At 39.9% G+C, this 18,689-nt stretch overlaps 1 protein-coding gene across 2 annotated transcripts; it reads right to left on the bottom strand.

Moving 5' to 3' along the window:
* Nucleotides 1-14,336: 14,336 nt before the first annotated feature.
* On the bottom strand, nucleotides 14,337-16,122 carry LOC131013225 (uncharacterized). Of its 2 annotated transcripts, XM_057941300.1 has the most exons (3): nucleotides 15,613-16,021; nucleotides 15,009-15,514; nucleotides 14,337-14,919 (listed from the first exon to the last, which is right to left on the bottom strand). In XM_057941300.1, the coding sequence occupies exons 2-3, from the start codon at nucleotides 15,512-15,514 to the stop codon at nucleotides 14,559-14,561; spliced, it is 867 nt and encodes a 288-aa protein (XP_057797283.1). In that variant the 5' UTR covers nucleotides 15,613-16,021; the 3' UTR covers nucleotides 14,337-14,558. The 2 variants fall into 2 exon arrangements, with proteins under 2 accessions (XP_057797283.1, XP_057797282.1); XM_057941299.1 differs by having other exon boundaries at nucleotides 15,009-16,122.
* Between the last annotated feature and the right edge of the window lie 2,567 nt (nucleotides 16,123-18,689).

Below are 18,689 nucleotides of genomic sequence, written 5' to 3'. Positions count from 1 at the left end.
CTTAGGGAGATATTATGAAATAAATTAAATATTTTATAATTCATCTTTAAACGCTTTGTTTTGCTCAACTTTCCGGTTTATTATTTTTTTTTCATTTTTCAACAAAATATTATACGTCGGAACTTAGTGAAGGAGGAAGGTTGCAACCATCTCTTGCGAGTGCGTGGTTGGACGGAGCCTAGAGGGCAGACGGTCCGTAAAACGCAACGAGAACTGACTCCTGAAAAAGACCATTCGACGAAAGGTATAATGTTGGTTTATGTTTAGATTAATTTTGAAGTGTTACGGAAGTATGTTGGGCCTGATATTACGAATTTATTAATGAAAATAAGCAATATTAAAGATGAAGGGTTATCTTGTCTTTTCAAAGGCTATTGACCCCCAAAGTCATGCTTTAATATTGGTGGCTATATAAGTCCTAAATAATGTGAGTTTGGCTAGATGTGTCTTTTTCCCTTAATTTTGGGTCAACCTTATTTCGGGCAAACTCTATCAAATTGTAGGACTATTTATGCTAAAATTTTATTGGGTTAAAAAAAATTCGTGTCAAATTGTCGATCTATTCGGGTCAGCCTATAGGTTTGGAGCTGAATTAATATCCGTATCTATAATGTAGACAAAATTGTAAAACTAATCGAATCTTCTTTTATTTTGAACTTTTTATTTAAATAAGTTTATTTTTTTATTTATTTAACTAATTTATGTTTAGATATTTTTTTTTCAAATAACAATACTCAATTTAAATTATAATATCACTACTTTTTTTCTCCATATGATCCTAAATCTCTTTATCGAGGAGATGTAGCACTATTCGAATATTCCCGAAAACATAGTTGTTATAAGGGGTTATTGCCCCTAAATACACAAACTATGACCAAATTCTAGTTTATAACACCAACTTTAGATTTTGCCCCATAATACATAAACTTTCAAAAGTTTCTGGAATTTCCCATGCCCAAAGTATGGATATTCAAAAAATTACCCCATTATAAAATTTATTGCACTTTGACCCCTAAAACTTTGCTTTCAGACAAAAAGACAATTAATACCCAAAATATGTTTAAAATTGGGCTTAAAAGGTATATCGGCTGGAAACTTTCCTCGTGCCCGATAGGTTACTTCGGTAAACTGGGTCTGGACTGTGAAACAACGCCACGTACTTTTGAGCAAAAAACAGTTAAAAAGATCCTTGTAGAAAATGGTATCAGAGCGGGTTTTTATAGAGGAATTATATAATTTTTAATTTATTTTATGATTAACCCATGTGGGAGGAGACTCCATTAAAACTTATGGATCCGGACGAGTGTCCGAGATGTGTACACTACAGGAACTCTCTCCAAAATTTGGAGATAGAAATCGGTCACTTTCTTAGTGACCTAAGAGGGAACAATCGAGTCCTCATCACCAACCTTAGAAGAGGAGGAGATATCGAACTTATTCGCAATATTATTGCGAGTATCCAGGGATATCATCGGCAACTGATGATAATGGCTGCATCCAGAGCAACCATTGAACAAAGAATGGAGGAGGCCCATCAGACCCACGACTGATGGAACCAAAAGACAAGGCGAGTGTAGCCTTTCCAGGCTATCAAAAGATCGAGCCAAGTTCTTCCGACAATGTCAACTTGCGGGAGATCCAAAAGACGGTGGAATATTATGGCGTCAAGCTGTACGATCTACCGATGGAGCTAAGCAGAATATCACTCCAACAAGAGGAAATTCTAACCCTCTTGCGTGATATCCAGAGAAAAATGGAGAAGATCGAAAGGCGAAAACCATGTTCCGGGAAAATTCGGAATCAATGGTCCAAAGACCCGACGTCCACCTCTCTATTTGATGCAACACCCAAAGAGTTGCAGCCGGAGGACATAATCCGAATCATGAAAGGCAAAAATTATGAATAGCCTTGATAGAATCGGATTGGAAGATCTACAGGAGTTAGCAGAATCTTTTGCTAACCTCAACATGGTTGATCTAAAGATGAACCAAGAAGATGAGGTTCCCAAAAAAGAGCCTCGAGAAGGAGCGCCACTGAAAGGTTCAGCTCAAGATAGTACGAGCGAGTTCCAACGAACCAGACGACGGAGGCCTCAGATGCAGGACACTCCTGTAGGAAAGGTCACACTGGAACCAATCCATCCATATGGATTGATTCTTAACCTCGACGAAGCCAGTTTCAAAGATTGGGAGGATCTCATCGACGAATGGGCTTCATCATTAAAGGTCGTGATTGCCACAATTGATTACGACAAAAAGGAATTTGCCAGAGTCTTCGAAGCCAGCTTGGCGGGGATGGCAAAACAATACTGGGAAAAACTTTCAGTTCCAGTAAGGAATGAAATGTTTAGTAGCACTGACATGAATGATATCATCAAGGAAGTTACTAAACAAATAAAAATTCATTTCTTGGGAATGGATTTTTTCGAAGGATCTGCAGAGGAAAAGCGCAAGAAATATCAACAAGCACTACACAATTTGAGGTTGATAGTGCTAGAGCCAAAAGCTCTTAATAAATTTCTGCGCCTATACACCCTATATGTCCATATGGGGGAAGTAGATAACAAGATGGCCATGGATCTCTTTTTTCCAAAGTTTCCAAGTCCATGGAGGGAAATGCTCATCAACGAGTATGTTTCACCAGGAGAATATCCACTTGATAGCGCTTCAAGGAGGATGTCTTATGTTCACAAGAAGCTGTCTGAATGGTGCCAGAAGGCAGCGGACCAGAGGAATCTCAAAAGATTGAGAAGACTCAACAAAAGAGCCCCATTGATCTGCGACAACCTTGATCTTCCAACAGAGATTGGTGCGGAGTTGCTGTATCAAAGGAGGAGCCGAAAGAAACATAGGTATCAACCCTATGAAAGAAAGTCCAGAAGAAGTTCTTGGAAGCCAAGAACTAGGTGGACCAGACAGAAGGCACGCTCCTACAAGTCAGGCCAACGGAGCGGACCATCAAGAAACCAATTCTCAAATCAAAAGAGAATCCCGGTGAGAAAAACTTTCAGGCGCACTCAGGCCAAAGTAAATGAAAGTTTCAAGGATTGTAACTGCTGGACGTGCGGTGCAAAGGGGCATATTTCAACTAATTGCCCAGACAACGAGAAAAGGGAGATGAGAAGCTTCGAATCCACACCAGATATCGAAGAAGCTATCTACTACCAGAAATTGATACCCGTGTATCGATTTGAAGATATATCCTCTGATGAGAGTATATATGAGCAAGAAGAGGTCTTTAGTTCTGAAGATTCGGAGATGTCCGATGGATCAACCGGAGACGAGTCAGACTAAAGAGGAACACGAGATCCACCACACCCAGAAGGAGGATCAGAATGGGTTCACTAGCCATTTTCTGATTCCACAAGAAGAGGTGGTGAATAAACTCGTGAAGAAACTCAACAAGGAAATTGGAGAAGTACAAACCCACCAAGGGTTCTCCAATGGAAAATTGAATCGAGTTCTTAATAGCTTGATACCATCAAAAAGGAAGCATCATGTCTATTTTGGTGTTACAAACCAAGAAACGGCGCTTCCAATCGAGATTACAAGTAATCAGGTGGAAATCCAGCTGGTTCCGTCCGAGGACATTATGCAGGACCTCCAGAAAATGAAGCCAGAAGTCGCTTGCACGATAAAATGGATTCATATTGGAGCCATTCAGTTGGTGATCAAATCATCCCTTACCCCAGGGACAGACCAACCAATTGATGTCGCACTTTGCGACAAAAGAATCAGAGATACTAGAGCTTCAGTTCTTGGAGCTTTTTCAGGCAATCTCTATGCCAAGAAGATTATAACAGAATTCTACCCACAGATCTCTTATAATCTGCAAGATTCATCCTTCAGCCGGGCCCTGACACTCTATCAGGACTACAAGAAGAAGGAGCTAATGACGGATGGAAATAGGCCATACTCACTGACTTATCAAGTCTCGTATGCCTTATCAAATTCCCATCACACGGAATTATTTCTGGGAAAGAAATTCATTGAAATTCCAGAAATATTTAAAGAAGTTGCCAAGGCGGTCAATCCAAACCGAGTAGGAACTCCTCAGATTGGGGAAATCGACATCGATGTTGGAGACAAGCCGATACTTAGCCATACCCAGAGTCTCAGACTGGGTGAACCAAGGCTATCATTCCAAGGAAATAGGCTGACGTCAGGGCCTATTACAAGAAGTTTCTCTCAGTCATACGAGAGAAGGGCAATCCAGGAAACACCAGTCCCGGACATGAGAATTAAACTCAAATGTCCCGAAGGATGGAGACAGGTTTCCACGAGAATCGATACAACCAACAAGGAAAACCAGTTTCCTTGCAGTTCGTTGTATTATCTGGCGAATCCAGGAGATAACCGATACATCGGAACTCTAAAGGTTGGAGACTTTGAAATCCAAACCGAAGGACAAGCTGGACAAGAAGCAGATGTCCTGATCCTAGGACGAGATTTCCTTGACAAATATAAACCATGGTCATGGAAATCAGGAAGAATGGAGATCACCATTGGACGCCAAAGAGTAATGATCCAATGACCAGCCCATTCTCAATATACATCTCGGTGGGGATGTTATACGAGAAATACAAAGCAGAATATTTTGCTGCTTATGTGGATTCGGGAGCAGGAATCTGTACAGCAAAACGAGGAGTCTTTCCAGCAGAAGTGGAAGAAGATCTACCTCGAATTGCAGGAAGGGATTTCTCCAAAAAGATTTTGCTCTTATCAAAAGGAGTAAAACAGACGGAAATATTGATCGGCGGGGCAGGACAGACACCTTGGTACAAGGTCAAAACTCCACCAATTTATTTCCATGATACCGGAGCAGATATATTATTTGGAAATAATTTTCTGCAAAGCTTCAAGCGGTACATACAAGACAATGAAGCCAGACGGCTAGTGTTCACAACCAATTGTGACCACAAAATCATTGTGCAAAGGCTCGGTGGAGCTTTTCATAGATCAATGCCAATCAAATTTCGCAGCAAGCGTGGTGATGATGGCAGACTCCGGAGACCTCAAATGAAGGATCAAAGGAGATTCGGAGAAGTTTTGCTCAAATGCAGAACTGAGGGATTCCCAAATCTCTCTGAGGAAGAAACTCAAATCCTCAAAGTATCCCTGATATCACACAAAGATATCAAGGAAGACGAACAGGTGTCCATTGCCGACGTCAAAAGGAGAATCCAGAAGTGTTACCACGAGGATCCTTTGGCATGGTGGAACAAGAACCAGCTCAGAGCAACCTTAAAAGTTAAAACTGGAAAGGAGCATGAGTTCGTAAGGTTCAGACCTATCCTGATGAATCCTCAAGATCAAGAGGATATGGGGAGTATAATCAAGGAACACCTTGATTTAAAGCTGATCGAAGATGGAAGATCACCCTATAGTAGTCCGGGATTTCTGGTAAGAAACCATGGGGAGATCAAGCGAGGAAAACCAAGATTAGTCATTAATTATAAAGGGATTAATGATATTCTTGAGTTTGATGGATACTTCATCCCAAGCAGAGAACACCTTATCGACTGCATTAGAAATGCAAGGGTATTCTCAAAGTTCGATTGCAAGTCAGGTTTTTACCAGATTCGCATGGAGGAAGGGAGTAAGAAGTTCACAGCCTTCTCAACTCCACAGGGACATTATGTATGGAATGTCATGCCAATGGGGTTAGCCAACGCGCCTCAGATATTCCAAAGGAAGATGGATAATCTATTTAAGGATTATTCTTCGTTTATGTTTGTTTATATTGATGACATCCTTATTGCATCAAAAAACATTCATGAACATGTCAGGCATCTGGAGATCTTTGCTGATGTTTGCCAACAAGAAGGACTAGTGCTGTCAGAAAAGAAGGCAGTTATAGCTACCCAAAAGATGGAGTTTCTGGGGATTGAGATTGATGAATCTGGGATCATTCTACAAGATCATATTGTGGAAAAGGTCCGGAATTTTCCAGAAGATCTCAAGGAAAAGAAGCAGCTCCAAAGCTTTCTCGGAGTTGTTAACTTTGCAGGAATGTTCATCAAAAATCTTGCAGAGCACAGGAAAATCTTTAGTCCATTACTAAAGAAAGATGTTCCATTTATTTGGAAGGAAGAACATCGAGAGGGTATAAAGAAGTTGAAAGAGATTTGCAAAAATCTCCCAAAACTTTCAATACCACAAGACGAGGATGATTTGGTCCTCTACACGGATGCGAGTGATTTCTGGTGGGCAGCAGTGCTTACAAAGATCACCCCATATGGAGAAGAACCTTGCAGATACTGTAGCGGTCTTTTCTCCGACGACGAAGCTGTGCGATGGCACATCAACGAGAAAGAATTCTTTGCAGTTCGAAAGGCGTTTAAAAAATGGCCGCTTTTCTTACTAGCTAAAAAATTCGTTTTGAAAGTTGATAACACTAACGTTAAAGCTTTCTTAACAAAAAAGTTTGAATCTAAACCCGAAAGGGCTAGATTAATTAGATGGCAAGCAGAATGCCAATATTATGATTATGATATTGTCGTTTTGAAATCTGACCAGAATGTTCTTGCAGATTTCCTTACAAGGGATGGAGCTCCCTGAAGTGGAGGCCATCGAGGCAATACAGGCGCAGCTCTTTGAAAGCCTAGAGCTGCTACAACAAGAGTGGCACAGATGTGTGCTGCATACTAAACAAGCAGGAAAGATACAAGCGGCTGACGAAGCCAAAGTATCTAGCCAAATTGATGTCTGTTTCATGAAGATGTTCAATCTTCAGGAAATAACCGAAAAGCCGCTCTTGCGCGCAGTCCGTGAAAATCGGGCTAAAGCAATGCTTTCCGTACAGGGCGGATTACCTGTAGCAGGGGATTCAAGTACCCCTAGCCCAAGTCCTGAGAGAATGGCTTCACAGCCGGACGCTCGAGGAAAAGATGTTGTTAAGGAGTCAATCCCTGAAGCAACATGTCAACCCTCCACCTCTGGGGTAAAAGAGGGAGAGATCAGCCTTAGGCCCATGACAGGCCAAGTTAAGGTTGATACTAATCTTTTTATTCCTTCTCCTTCTTGGCAGAATTATCAAGACAGGTGGGAGAAACTTCTTACGAGAAGAGGCATTAATCCGGGAAATTGCCGGGTTGATGTTGCAGGAAAATATCCAAGGGTTTGGTTCACTCCAGGAGCCAATCCAAACGATGTAAAGGAATGGTATGAATTTGGGGCATTAGCTTCAGTTTATACCACTTCTCCGGCTTTCACCGAAATCAAGGGTCTACCCAAATGGATCCAGAAAACGGTGTTCGACACATGGGAGAACAACGAGTCCCTCAAAAGGGGAGATGTCCTGGAACTGTATTTCTTCAGTGCAGCTCCAGAACCAGTTGGCAAGGGAGTCTACGAAGCCTTCCATTTCATCAAGCTTCGGAGGCCAGATACAGGAGCTTTGAATCGAATCAAAGTTCCTGAGTTTAATGCCGCAATCGTCTCAACAATCCCGGAGGATCAAATCTCCACGAGACGAGCATGGGGTCTTTGGGTCTGTCTCACAGAGATGGACAAAATGAAGTCCAGGTTCAAGTTCAATCAAAGCTCGGATCTGGGAACGTTCCTGGTCAACACAATGACAGGAACCACCACTCAGTTTGCTGAAAAATCTTTTGAAGACAAGAGGCAAACAATCTGGAGTAACAGGATAGCGGGGAGCAAAGAGACTCGTCGCAAATTCTGCAATATGGCTCATGTAAGCCATTGGATCGATAGGATCTGCGATCAATGCTCATCGCAGAAGGAGCCAGAATTCGGCAAAGGATTCTTTCCGAAGCCGGATAAAAGGAGATTCCGGTCTGATGAACATGACAAGCATCAGACCCCAAAGGGAAGGACACCTCGGGCACCAAAAAAGTAAGGTGGCCGACAGAATATTTTGAATCATGTGATTCACAGCCAGGATCGCACCCACAAAAGAAACGACAAAAGTGGGTGGAAGAACAGGAGGACCACTTACCAAAAGCTTTAGGACAAAAGTAAGTGGAGAAGAAAGCAGCCGGCCCCTACCAGCATTATTACAAGAAGATAAAGAAGGGGTCCAGTACCATGTGAGGCCACTAACAAGCGTCGGCAATAATGGCCAACAAAAGAAGGTGGATGTCACAATCAAGCAAGCTGGCCACAAAGGAAGAATCCGAGGCCACCAACCAAGCAATTATAGAGGGGCTCAAACCTCTATATAAACACAAGAGCTGGAGAGAAGAAGGACATCAGAAAATCACAGAACATTTTCACACACCACTTCCTCTCTCTAGAAATTATCTTTGTACTTTTAATTTTGTTTTCAAAAGTTTTCATTTTAAGTTTTAGTTTCTTTTTATTATGTACACAAGGATTAGCTACGATGAGTAGCTAAAACAAGTTAGTCTCCTCCTTTGGGGAGTTTTTATGAAATAAAATTAATTATTATATAATTCCTCTATAAACGCTTAGTTTTTGTCCAACTATTCCGGGTTGAGTAAAAATATTTTCTTTATTTTTCCAACATATTATTTAGTCGGCACTTAGTGAAGGAGAAGGGTTGCAACCATCTCTTGCGAGTGTGTGGTTGGTGCGTGCCGGGTGGGCAGACGAGCCGTAAAACGCAACAAGACCGACTTCTGAAGAAGACCAGTCGACGAAGGTATAATGTTGGTTTAATTTAAGAATTATTTTGAAGTGTTACGGAAGCATGTTGGGCCTGATTAATTGTTAAACTGTTTTTAAAATTAGGGTATTTTGTCTTGGCTTTGTATTTGTTGGGGTTATTTTGCAATTTTTATTATGTTGGGGATAGTTTAGAATTTTCAGAAGAGGGTCATGGGAAAAACCAGAAGAATTGTAAAGTTGGTGTATTATGAGGCAAAAACTAAAGATGGTGTTAAATTCTAGAAAATTGGGAAAGTTAATGTATTTATAGGCCAATACTCCTTGTTATAATTGTCGATCCTGGTAATAAGGCATTAAGACGTGTATTTTCTTCAGTTGAGGGAAAACATGAAACTAAAATCAAAGAAAAATGTCCAACTAGACACACTCCAGAATCCAAGCCAAAAACATGGATGTCCACTTGTATATGTTAATGTGATCCAAAAAACTAGTGTGACCAACGAAACTATATTACACGTCAAATCCGACTGATTAAATAGTACATGCATTTAAATTTGTAAGAATGTACACTTTTACGATGGTAAAAGGTAGTATGTCATATGAGAAACTAGTTTTTTTTAAAGGTTAAGTATTAAATATGTCCCTAACACAGAGGCCCTTATCACGTCTAACATTCTATAGTCGAGGTCGGTTCAATTAAACCTTCGAAGTCCTTAATTTCGTGCAATTAGCCCCTTCGACTTAACGGTCATTTAACATCGTTAGGGCAGAGGGTTTAATTGCACCAAATTAAGAACTTCGGGGGTTTAGTTGAACCTAAGTCGAGTATAGAGTACTATACGTGATACGAGTATCTTTCCGTCGATCGCGGCGGTGGCAAACTTCTTCCTCGGAAAGGTAATCCCAGCCTTGGGCACCAGCGTCCCTGTCCACGTGTCGCACCGCAACATCGCCATCCGATCGATGATGTATATTTTCCGGTCAATTGAGACCAATAAAAAATGCGAGAAGAGAGAGAAAGCAGGGACGCTGTGAAAGAGGATGTGGTGGCGGAGGTGGAAGGCGGGGGAGTTGAGGAGTTGGTGGAGAATGGAAGGTGAAGTGAGGGACTCTAGAGAGGAATTCTAGGACAAGGTCATCGGGGAGGTTTGAAATGGTGGTGTCGACGGCGCCGCCGATAATGGTGCTGGAGAGGGCAGAGGGGTGGTGGGGCTGCTGGGGGTTGGGAAAGCAGGATTTCATCAGCCATGAAAAGTGTTGGAAGGTGCACGAGTCAGAGCTCGATGCTGCTGACATCGATGCGCCGGCAGTGGAGACGTGTTTACGGCGAGCTTGGCAAAGAAGAAGGCGTGGGTCCCACCACTAAAAAAAATTAAAATAGTTAACGGTGTTAAACTGCCGTTAAGTTGGAGGGGCTAATTGCACGAAATTAAAGACTTCGGGGGTTTAGTTGAACCGACATCGACCATAAGGTGCTAGACGTGATAGGGGCCTCTATGTTAGGGACGTATTTGATATTTAACCCTTTAAAAAGTAACGAGATCGTTTAAAAAAAACAGTACCGAGATGCAAATAATGTGGCCCATTTGCTTGCTAAAGTTGCTAGTAGAAGTGAGGAGTCTGTAACTTGATCTTCTAATTTTCCTCACTGGTTGAGGGAAGCTGTTTTTCGTGATGTTTCTTAATAGTACTCCCTTCGTCCCAATATTAGTGGCTACTTTCTTTTCGGCACGGAGATTAAGAAATTGAGTGTTATGTTTGAGTGTGGCCCACCAAAATTAATGAGTTAATTAAGAGACTTTCTTCTTCCTTTCACTTTCTTCTTCCTGCCCACCTCTCATCCACCACCTCCCTCTTTCGGCGAAGTCACCGCCATTAGCCTCGCTTCTCTGTCTGTCACGTCAAACACCCTTACACCAGAACACACCCCCAATTTCAATTTCTGTCAAATCACTAAACATTCTTTCACCATTTTTTAATTTTAATTTTGAAATCGAATTACAAGCACTCATCAAACAGAGAAAGAAAACCTTTTTTGCAAGATTTTGTTACTCTTTTCATCACCATTTTCATCCCCAAAAAAAGAAGTATATCAAAAATCTTGAAGAAGCCGAAAGCTGCTGCCTCTTCGACTTCAACCTGACGTGAGTCGAGTCAGGTGAACACCATAGATTCAATCATCAACAAATCAGGGGAGGAGGTCAACAAATCAGTGGCGAACAAACCACCACCACTACCGCCGACCACCATCAGATCTTAAGCGGCGGAGCTGGAACGACGGTCGCGGTGCAGCGGGGAAAGAGATGGCGGTCGCGGCGCAGCGGCAGCGCCGCCGTCGACCGGAGAGTGCAGAGAAGAAGAAGAGGGTGCGGAAATTCGCCTGATCAAATTCTTCAACCTATTCTCCAAAACCAGACACCCAAACCAGATCTTGCCCCCATTTCTAAGGGGAAAGGGCCACCGCCTGAGGGGAAAGGGTTGCCACCGCCGCCTGAAAGCCATTTCCCTTAAATCGCGCCACCTCTCTGAGGGGAAAGGGCCGCCGCCTGAAAGAGGGAGAGATAGAGAGATGCGAGAGGGGGAGGAGATGGTGGTCGCGGTGCAGCGGCGGCGCCGCCGTCGACCGGAGAGTGCAGAGGAGAGGGAAAGGGTGCGGCAGTTGTGTGTGTCTGCGTGATGTGCGTGTGTGTGTTTTTATTTAAAGAGGGTTTAGGTTTAGGTTTAATTAGAAACTTTAATTAAATTAATTAGTTAAACTTAATTAAAGTAAATATTTTTATTTATAGAAAATGGCCATTTTTAGTGGGACAAATCAAAATGAAAAGGTGGCCACTTTTATTGAGAGGGAGGAAGTATATGATTTCACCTTTTGCCTGAAAACAAAAAAAGTTCTTCTCCTTCCATCCATGACATGAATGAATTGTATTTCTTTTTGTTTTTGGGTCGTTCCAACGAAAATAAGTCGTTTATTTTTGGTAAAAATACAAAATTTAAGACTATTAATAAAACTAATTACACCTTTATTTTTCAATCATCCTAATTAATACTCATTCCTTATTTTTAAAATTATTTTTGAATTATTATTTTTAAATCTTTAATTACACATAATTAAACACATTAAACAACAATTTCTTAAATTTTGTGTCCAAAAAAATTGCATCACCCATGGTGGAATGGGAGGGGGTACTAGATATAGGGGTGTAAACGAACCAAGCCGCTCGCGAACTATTCGGGGCTCGGCTCGAAAAAAGCTCGAACGAAATTCGTTCGTTTTCTAAACGAGCTGAACTCGAGCCCGAATCCGAGCTCGATAAAATTATTGAGCCGAACTCGAGCCTGTGCATGTTCGGCTCGTGAGCTCGCGAACATGTTCGGCTCGAACCTATTAGCGAGCCTATTCGCGAATAGGCTCGCGAATATGTTTGCGAATAGGTTCACGAATATGCTTGTGAATAGGCTCGCGAATAGGTTCATTAAATAATAATTTTATATATTTTATTTGTTAAATATTTTTTAAATAATACAAATAATACTCATAATTAAAAAAATTACTACTAACTTGATAAATTATCTATTTGTTAAAAATAAATTATAAATTATGATTCATAAATAGTCTAGTAATATATGAACAAATATAATTTTTTTTATTTTAATGAAACCTTAATATATAAATAATTCGAACCGAGCTCGAATTCGAGCTTGAAATTCGAGCCGAGCTCGAGATAAACGAATAATTAACGAGCCGAGCTCAAGCTCGAGATAAACGAATAATTAACGAGCCGAATTCGAACTAAACTCGAGCTTGGTATTATATAAACGAGCTGAGCTCGAGCTCATTTTTAGGCTCGAATTCGAGCTTGAGCCGAACTCGAGCCGAACCAAATCTTCACAAACCGAACCCGAGCCTGGAGGTATCCGGCTCGACTCGGTTCGTAATAAAGTAACCAATAAGGCAATAACGACTAAAAATTGCCGAACACTACTAAACTAATTATCACGTTTAGCAACATATATATGTTCAGTTGAGCATTCTCTAATTACTTTACATTAGCTCGCATGTTGCAAATGATTCCGTCCCGTGAAACTTGAACAATATTCTTTTTTGAATTGTCCAGCAAAATTTAAACATTTTTTTTATATGATAAAAGTTTTTTATTTATTCACATTTTTACTTAATATACTTAAACACACAAAATACCAACTCGTACCGAAATAAATTAAATTGCTGAAGCTTAAGGGACGCAGAGAGTATACTACTCCCTCCGTCCACGAAAAAGTGCCCCATTTGGGTGCTGGCACGGGTTTTAAGAAAGCTGAAAAAGGTGGTGTAAAAGACTAAAAGGGTAGTGTTAATGTATTGTGGTTACTTTTACTAATCTTGCACTAACTATTTGACATTATTTTATTAGGTGAAAATTCAGAAAATAAATATATAAATAAAATGGAAAATAAATAAACTGGAAATAAATAAATAAATAAATAAGTAAATAAACTGGAAATAAATAAACTGGAAAATAAATAAACTGAAAATTCAAAAATAAATAAATAAATAAACTTGAAATTCAGAAAATAAATAAATAAATAAACTGAAAATTCAGAAAATAAATATATAAAAAAATGGAAAATAAATAAACTGGAAATAAATAAATAAACTGAAAATTCAGAAAATAAATAAATAAACTGGAAATAAATAAATAAATAAATAAAATGGAAATAAATAAACTAAAAATTCGAAAATAAATAAATAAATAAACTGAAAATTGAGAAAATAAATAAATAAACTGGAAATAAATAAATAAATAAGTAAATAAACTGGAAAATAAATAAACTGAAAATTCAAAAATAAATAAATAACTAAACTTGAAATTCAGAAAATAAATAAATAAATAAACTGAAAATTCAGAAAATAAATAAATAAATAAACTGGAAAATAAATAAACTGGAAATAAATAAATAAATAAGTAAATAAACTGTAAATAAATAAACTGGAAAATAAATAAACTGAAAATTCAAAAATAAATAAATAAATAAACTTGAAATTCAGAAAATAAATAAATAAATAAACTGAAAATTCAGAAAATAAATATATAAATAAAATGGAAAATAAATAAACTGGAAATAAATAAATAAATAAACTGAAAATTCAGAAAATAAATAAATAAACTGGAAATAAATAAATAAATAAACTGGAAATAAATAAACTGAAAATTCAAAAATAAATAAATAAATAAACTTGAAATTCAGAAAATAAATAAATAAATAAACTGAAAATTCAGAAAATAAATATATAAATAAAATGGAAAATAAATAAACTGGAAATAAATAAATAAATAAATAAACTGAAAATTCAGAAAATAAATAAATAAACTGGAAATAAATAAATAAATAAATAAACTGGAAATAAATAAACTAAAAATTCAAAAATAAATAAATAAATAAACTTGAAATTCAGAAAATAAATAAATAAATAAACTGAAAATTAAGAAAATAAATAAATAAACTGAAAATTAAGAAAATAAATAAATAAATGGGATTAATTGTGTGGGTTAATTGCATAGATTAAATAAAAGTGTGGATTTATTAATGACATAAGTTGTAAATAAATTGAAAAGTAAAGGGTATGAATGTACAAAAAGGTAAACAGGGCACTTTTTCGTGGAAAAAAAAAAGGGTAAGTAGGACACTTTTTCGTGGACAGAGGGAGTATTCAATATTAGTTGATTGATCGGTAATATACAGTATACATGAGTAAAAGTAACATTTTATTTTATGAAGGGAGTAGTAAACATTTGATGAAATTTACAATTCGCAACAAGCCTACATACTGTAACTCCTTTGTCTCTCTCTCTCTCACAATGCATCTGGTTCCACTTCGTTTCACCAGAAAATTTAAGATAAACAAGAAACAAGACTATTTTTGTGTTAGCTATATATAATTGTAAAAGTATAATAGGCTTTTGTTTTGGTTTAATTAGATCTCCAATCAAGCCTAACTTCAGAGGAGCCGACAAAATGCTGAGGTGGCTTCCGGAAGGAGACGATGTGGCTGGCGGCCATGAAGGCGGTGACACGCTCCGACACCCTTATCTCCTCCATCTTCAGCTCACTCAGCCTCTGCACGTACTCCTCCGCATGCACAAGGTCCCACACCACCCCTACTCCCCCGGCCTTCAGCACCCTCACCACCTCCCCCAGCACCCTCATCCGCTCCGCCGCCGCCGCCGCCGTCTTCTGCCCGAACTCTTTCCCCACCGTGTGCACGAACGCCGCCGACACCACCACGTCGAAGTAGCTGTCGCTGAACGGCAGCGTCCGAGGATCTCCCGGCCTGCCAAAATTATTAATTTTAAATTTATTCTCCATCCGCCCAGATCTTATATATAGTAATATAGATGAAATGAAATGAAATGAATTTACCTGCAAGTGACGTATTCCTGGACGCCCTCGAGGCCGGCGGTGCGGAGCGTGTGGTTGGGGCTGCGGCTGAGCCCGACGACGCGGCCGGAGGAGCCCGACTTCTTCAGCTGGAGCGCGACGGCGTTGAGGAGGATGCCGCGGCCGCAGCCGAGGTCCAGGGCGTACTTCACGGAGGACCAGTCCGGGACGGAGGAGACGATGCGCTGCGACATCTCCCAGTGGAGGGCCACGGCGGAGTAGAAGAAGTTTCCGGCGGCGAAGAGGAGGCAGACGGCGGAGAGGGCCGTGACGGAGCCCGTGAAGCCGGCGGCGAAGCGGGCCGCGGCGGGGCCCGGGAGGAAGTGGTGCTGCTGCAGGAGCAGACAGATGGGCTCGAAGTAGAGGAGGAAGACGACGGAGAGGGCGGCGAAGCCCACCGCGTTCACCACCAGGAACAGCGGCGTCTGCCAGTCGTCCACGCCGTAGATCGCGTAGATCTGCGTCCAATCCCTCCCGGTTTTCCCCATCTGCGCCCAATAACCAATCACCTGCCTCTTAATTAATCCGCCATCCTTGCCAAATTTACTACTGAAAATTTTGAGTTGAGATCCTCTTTTCCACTTACCAACAAGAAACGGAGCAGTGAATTCCAGATCCGCTCCAAGAGAATATATTGGTGATCCCAACAAGGAAAGATTTAGATTTCAGAGAGAGAGTGAGTAGGCAGTGATGGATGGAGTGGTCAGTGGAGAAGAGAGGAATGAAGAAAGCTCATAAATCCTAGTCTTATAGTGAAAAGTGAAAGGGATTGTTGAATCTCTTGCTTCTTTGGATTACGCAATCACGCGTTTTGGCGATTCCCTTCTTCCAATATGGAAAGGGAGTTTCAACTTTCTTTGTTTTCTTTGGAGATTATTGAATTGGATTACTACTTACACTCACATACTTCCATATACATATACGCCTCGGCCTACCTATATATATATGTGAGTGTTTTTTGTAGGTCTATAATAGGAGAAGAAAAGATCTAAGGAGGTTGGTTGAGTAAAATGTGTGTTGGACTCTCAACTTTGATTATATTGTGTTGACATGTTCTAAATTTTAGAAAAATGTGTAAGAGTTAAGACACAAGAATTATGTAATAATAAGCGAAGATGATGGTAGGAAATGTTGAGAAGGAGCTGATTAAGCCGGTAAAGGTAGGAAATGATTACATTTCAATTCCGCACCTCCAATACGCCGATGACACGGTCTTCTTGATGGAGGATGATGAAAGAAATGCAGTGGCAGTTAAAAGGATTCTCAGAGTGTTCCAGCTACTGTCAGGGCTTGCCGTGAATTTCAAAAAATGTTGTCTCTTCGGAGTTGGGGTCGAGGAGGATAAGATCGAGAGGATGGCGACTGTTTTGGGTTGTGATGTAGGCTCCTTACCTTTCAATTACCTCGGTATTAAAGTGGGTAGCAAGGGCAAAAAGGTTGCTGATTGGAAGTACTTGGTTGAGAAGGTGAGAAAGAAAATCGATTCGTGGAAAAATGGGAAGTTCTCTCTCGCGGGCCGAGTGACCTTGGTGAAGGCTGTGCTTCAATCTATACCGATTTACCAGCTCTCTTTTACCTGTTTACCAAAATCAATTGTGAGTTCTCTAAATGCTTTACTTGGTAATTTTCTGTGGGGAGGGGGTTATAGTAAAAGTGCGATTGCTTGGGTGAAATGGAAGGTGCTTTGTGCTTCAAAAGATGAAGGAGGCTTGGGGCTTAAAAATATTGAGTGGTTTAATCAGGCACTTGTCGTTAAATGGTTGTGGCGGTACCTTACTGGAAGGGACATGCTTTGGGCTAAAATTGTTAGGTCCATTTATGGTGAGGTTGAGTGGGGAGAGACAGGTCTGGAAAACACGGGAAAAGGTAGATTTAGAGATGGGTGGTGGCCGAAGATCGTTTCTGCGGCGGGAGGGGTGAGCAATTTTTGGTTTGTTAAAAATTTGAAGCCAAAGGTGGGGGATGGGAAGACCTTTAAATTCTGGAGTCAGTGGTGGGTTGGACAAAAGCCGTTGAAGTTTCTTTTTCCTAGACTTTTTCAGTTGAGTGATAATAAAGAAGCTGCAATCTGTGAAGTTGGGGAATGGACTGATACTGGATGGTGTTGGGATTTAAGGTGGAGAAGAGAGCTATTTGAGAGAGAGAGGGAAGGAGTTTCGGAGTTGCTTAGCCTTGTTTCTGGTACTAATCTGTGTGCAGGTAACAAGGACGGATGGACATGGAGTGGCGACATCGGGAGAGGCTTTACAACCAAGTCCGCTTATGAAGCTATTAAAGATCAAGCAAACGAGACTACGGAGGCGGTGGAGGAAACTGATATGAGTACGAAGGTGTGGAAGATCCCTATTCCAAACAAAGTCAAGCTTACCGCATGGAGAATTTTGAAGAACAGAATTCCGACGTGTGACAATCTCTTGAGAAGAAATGTGATGTTGTGTGAAGTCGAGGTGGGATGTAACGCCTGTTTTCATCGGCAGGAATCCACGAACCACTTGTTGATCCACTGTCCAAAGACCTCAAAGGTATGGGAAGCAATCTTTCAATGGCTCGGAGTTAGCATGACGCAGCCATATGACGTGTCCTCGCACTTTCAGTTCTTTACTAGTTTGAGTGGCCGGAAAAGAAATAAGAAGCTCTTGATGGCACTTTGGTGTTGTACTACTTGGCTTATTTGGAAAATGCGTAATGAGAGTAGATTTGAGAACAAAAGATGGGAGAGTGCAAACTTGTTTGGAGAAATCAAAGCTAGAGTGTGGAGTTGGGGTAGAATTTTTGGTTTTGTTAATGATGGAGTTGGGATTCATAGGTGGATGTCGAACGATGAATCACCGATGATTTTGTAATCTTCTTGGTACTACTGGTGCCTTTTCGTTCTATAATATTTACTTTCCTTATCAAAAAAAAAAAAAAAAGCGAAGATGATGGTGTTTAAATAAAATAATACTACGGATTAACATACGTAATTAACTATTGCATTTCGAATACGAAGAAGTGGTGGGGCCTGCCAATTCCTCCTCCTATAACAATACTTTTTTCTTTTTTTTTTGTGATTAAAATATTATTGATTGGTCAGAAGATATTTGGCTTCTTCTTCTACTTGTGATTACATCTTACATGGGTGTTATGAATTTCAAATGTATAATAATTCAAATGTGAAGGGGTGTTTGGATAATCTTAAACTGTGCTGGATTTTGAATTATTTATATCTCGTTGAAGTTTTTCCTTTCCTTTTTTTTGTCCTTTTTCGGAAATTCGAGGGCTTTAAAGTTACTTTTCTAGTTCTAAACAAAGTTAAGTACGAAATAAAATTAGTATGCTCTGACGCTTCGTACACATCAAATAAAGGAAATAATATAATTAATGGATACGAATACTGTGCAATATTATTGAATCAATAGAATAGAAGATTAAAACATTTAAGAAGATATTATTACGAAAAGACAGAGTTTCTGTTAGTTTGAAAAGAAAATTGTGAAATCACATGGCGACTCGACCGTACTTAATGATCGAAGGACAAATGGCAGTTTTTTGACGAAGCTAATTTCTGTATTTAGATAATTATAAAGTTGGACTACCGCTAACCAAGGGGCATATTTAGTCAAATGCGAACCGATTCTATTACTTTACCTTTTCTTTTTTTGTGTACAGAAAAAATTAAAAATA

The sequence above is a fragment of the Salvia miltiorrhiza genome, chromosome 2 (genome assembly GCF_028751815.1).
Source record: "Salvia miltiorrhiza cultivar Shanhuang (shh) chromosome 2, IMPLAD_Smil_shh, whole genome shotgun sequence".
Classification (NCBI taxonomy): domain Eukaryota; kingdom Viridiplantae; phylum Streptophyta; class Magnoliopsida; order Lamiales; family Lamiaceae; genus Salvia; species Salvia miltiorrhiza.
This window is presented reverse-complemented; position numbering and strand designations above follow the sequence as displayed.

Bases quoted from the DNA above. Each gene is read 5' to 3' on its own strand.
- LOC131013225 (XM_057941299.1), bottom strand. From the start codon at position 15,514: ATGGGGAAAACCGGGAGGGATTGGACGCAGATCTACGCGATCTACGGC. The intron at 14,920-15,008 runs GTAAATTCATTT...TAATTTTGGCAG, and splicing joins CAGGAATACGTCACTTGCAG to GCCGGGAGATCCTCGGACGC.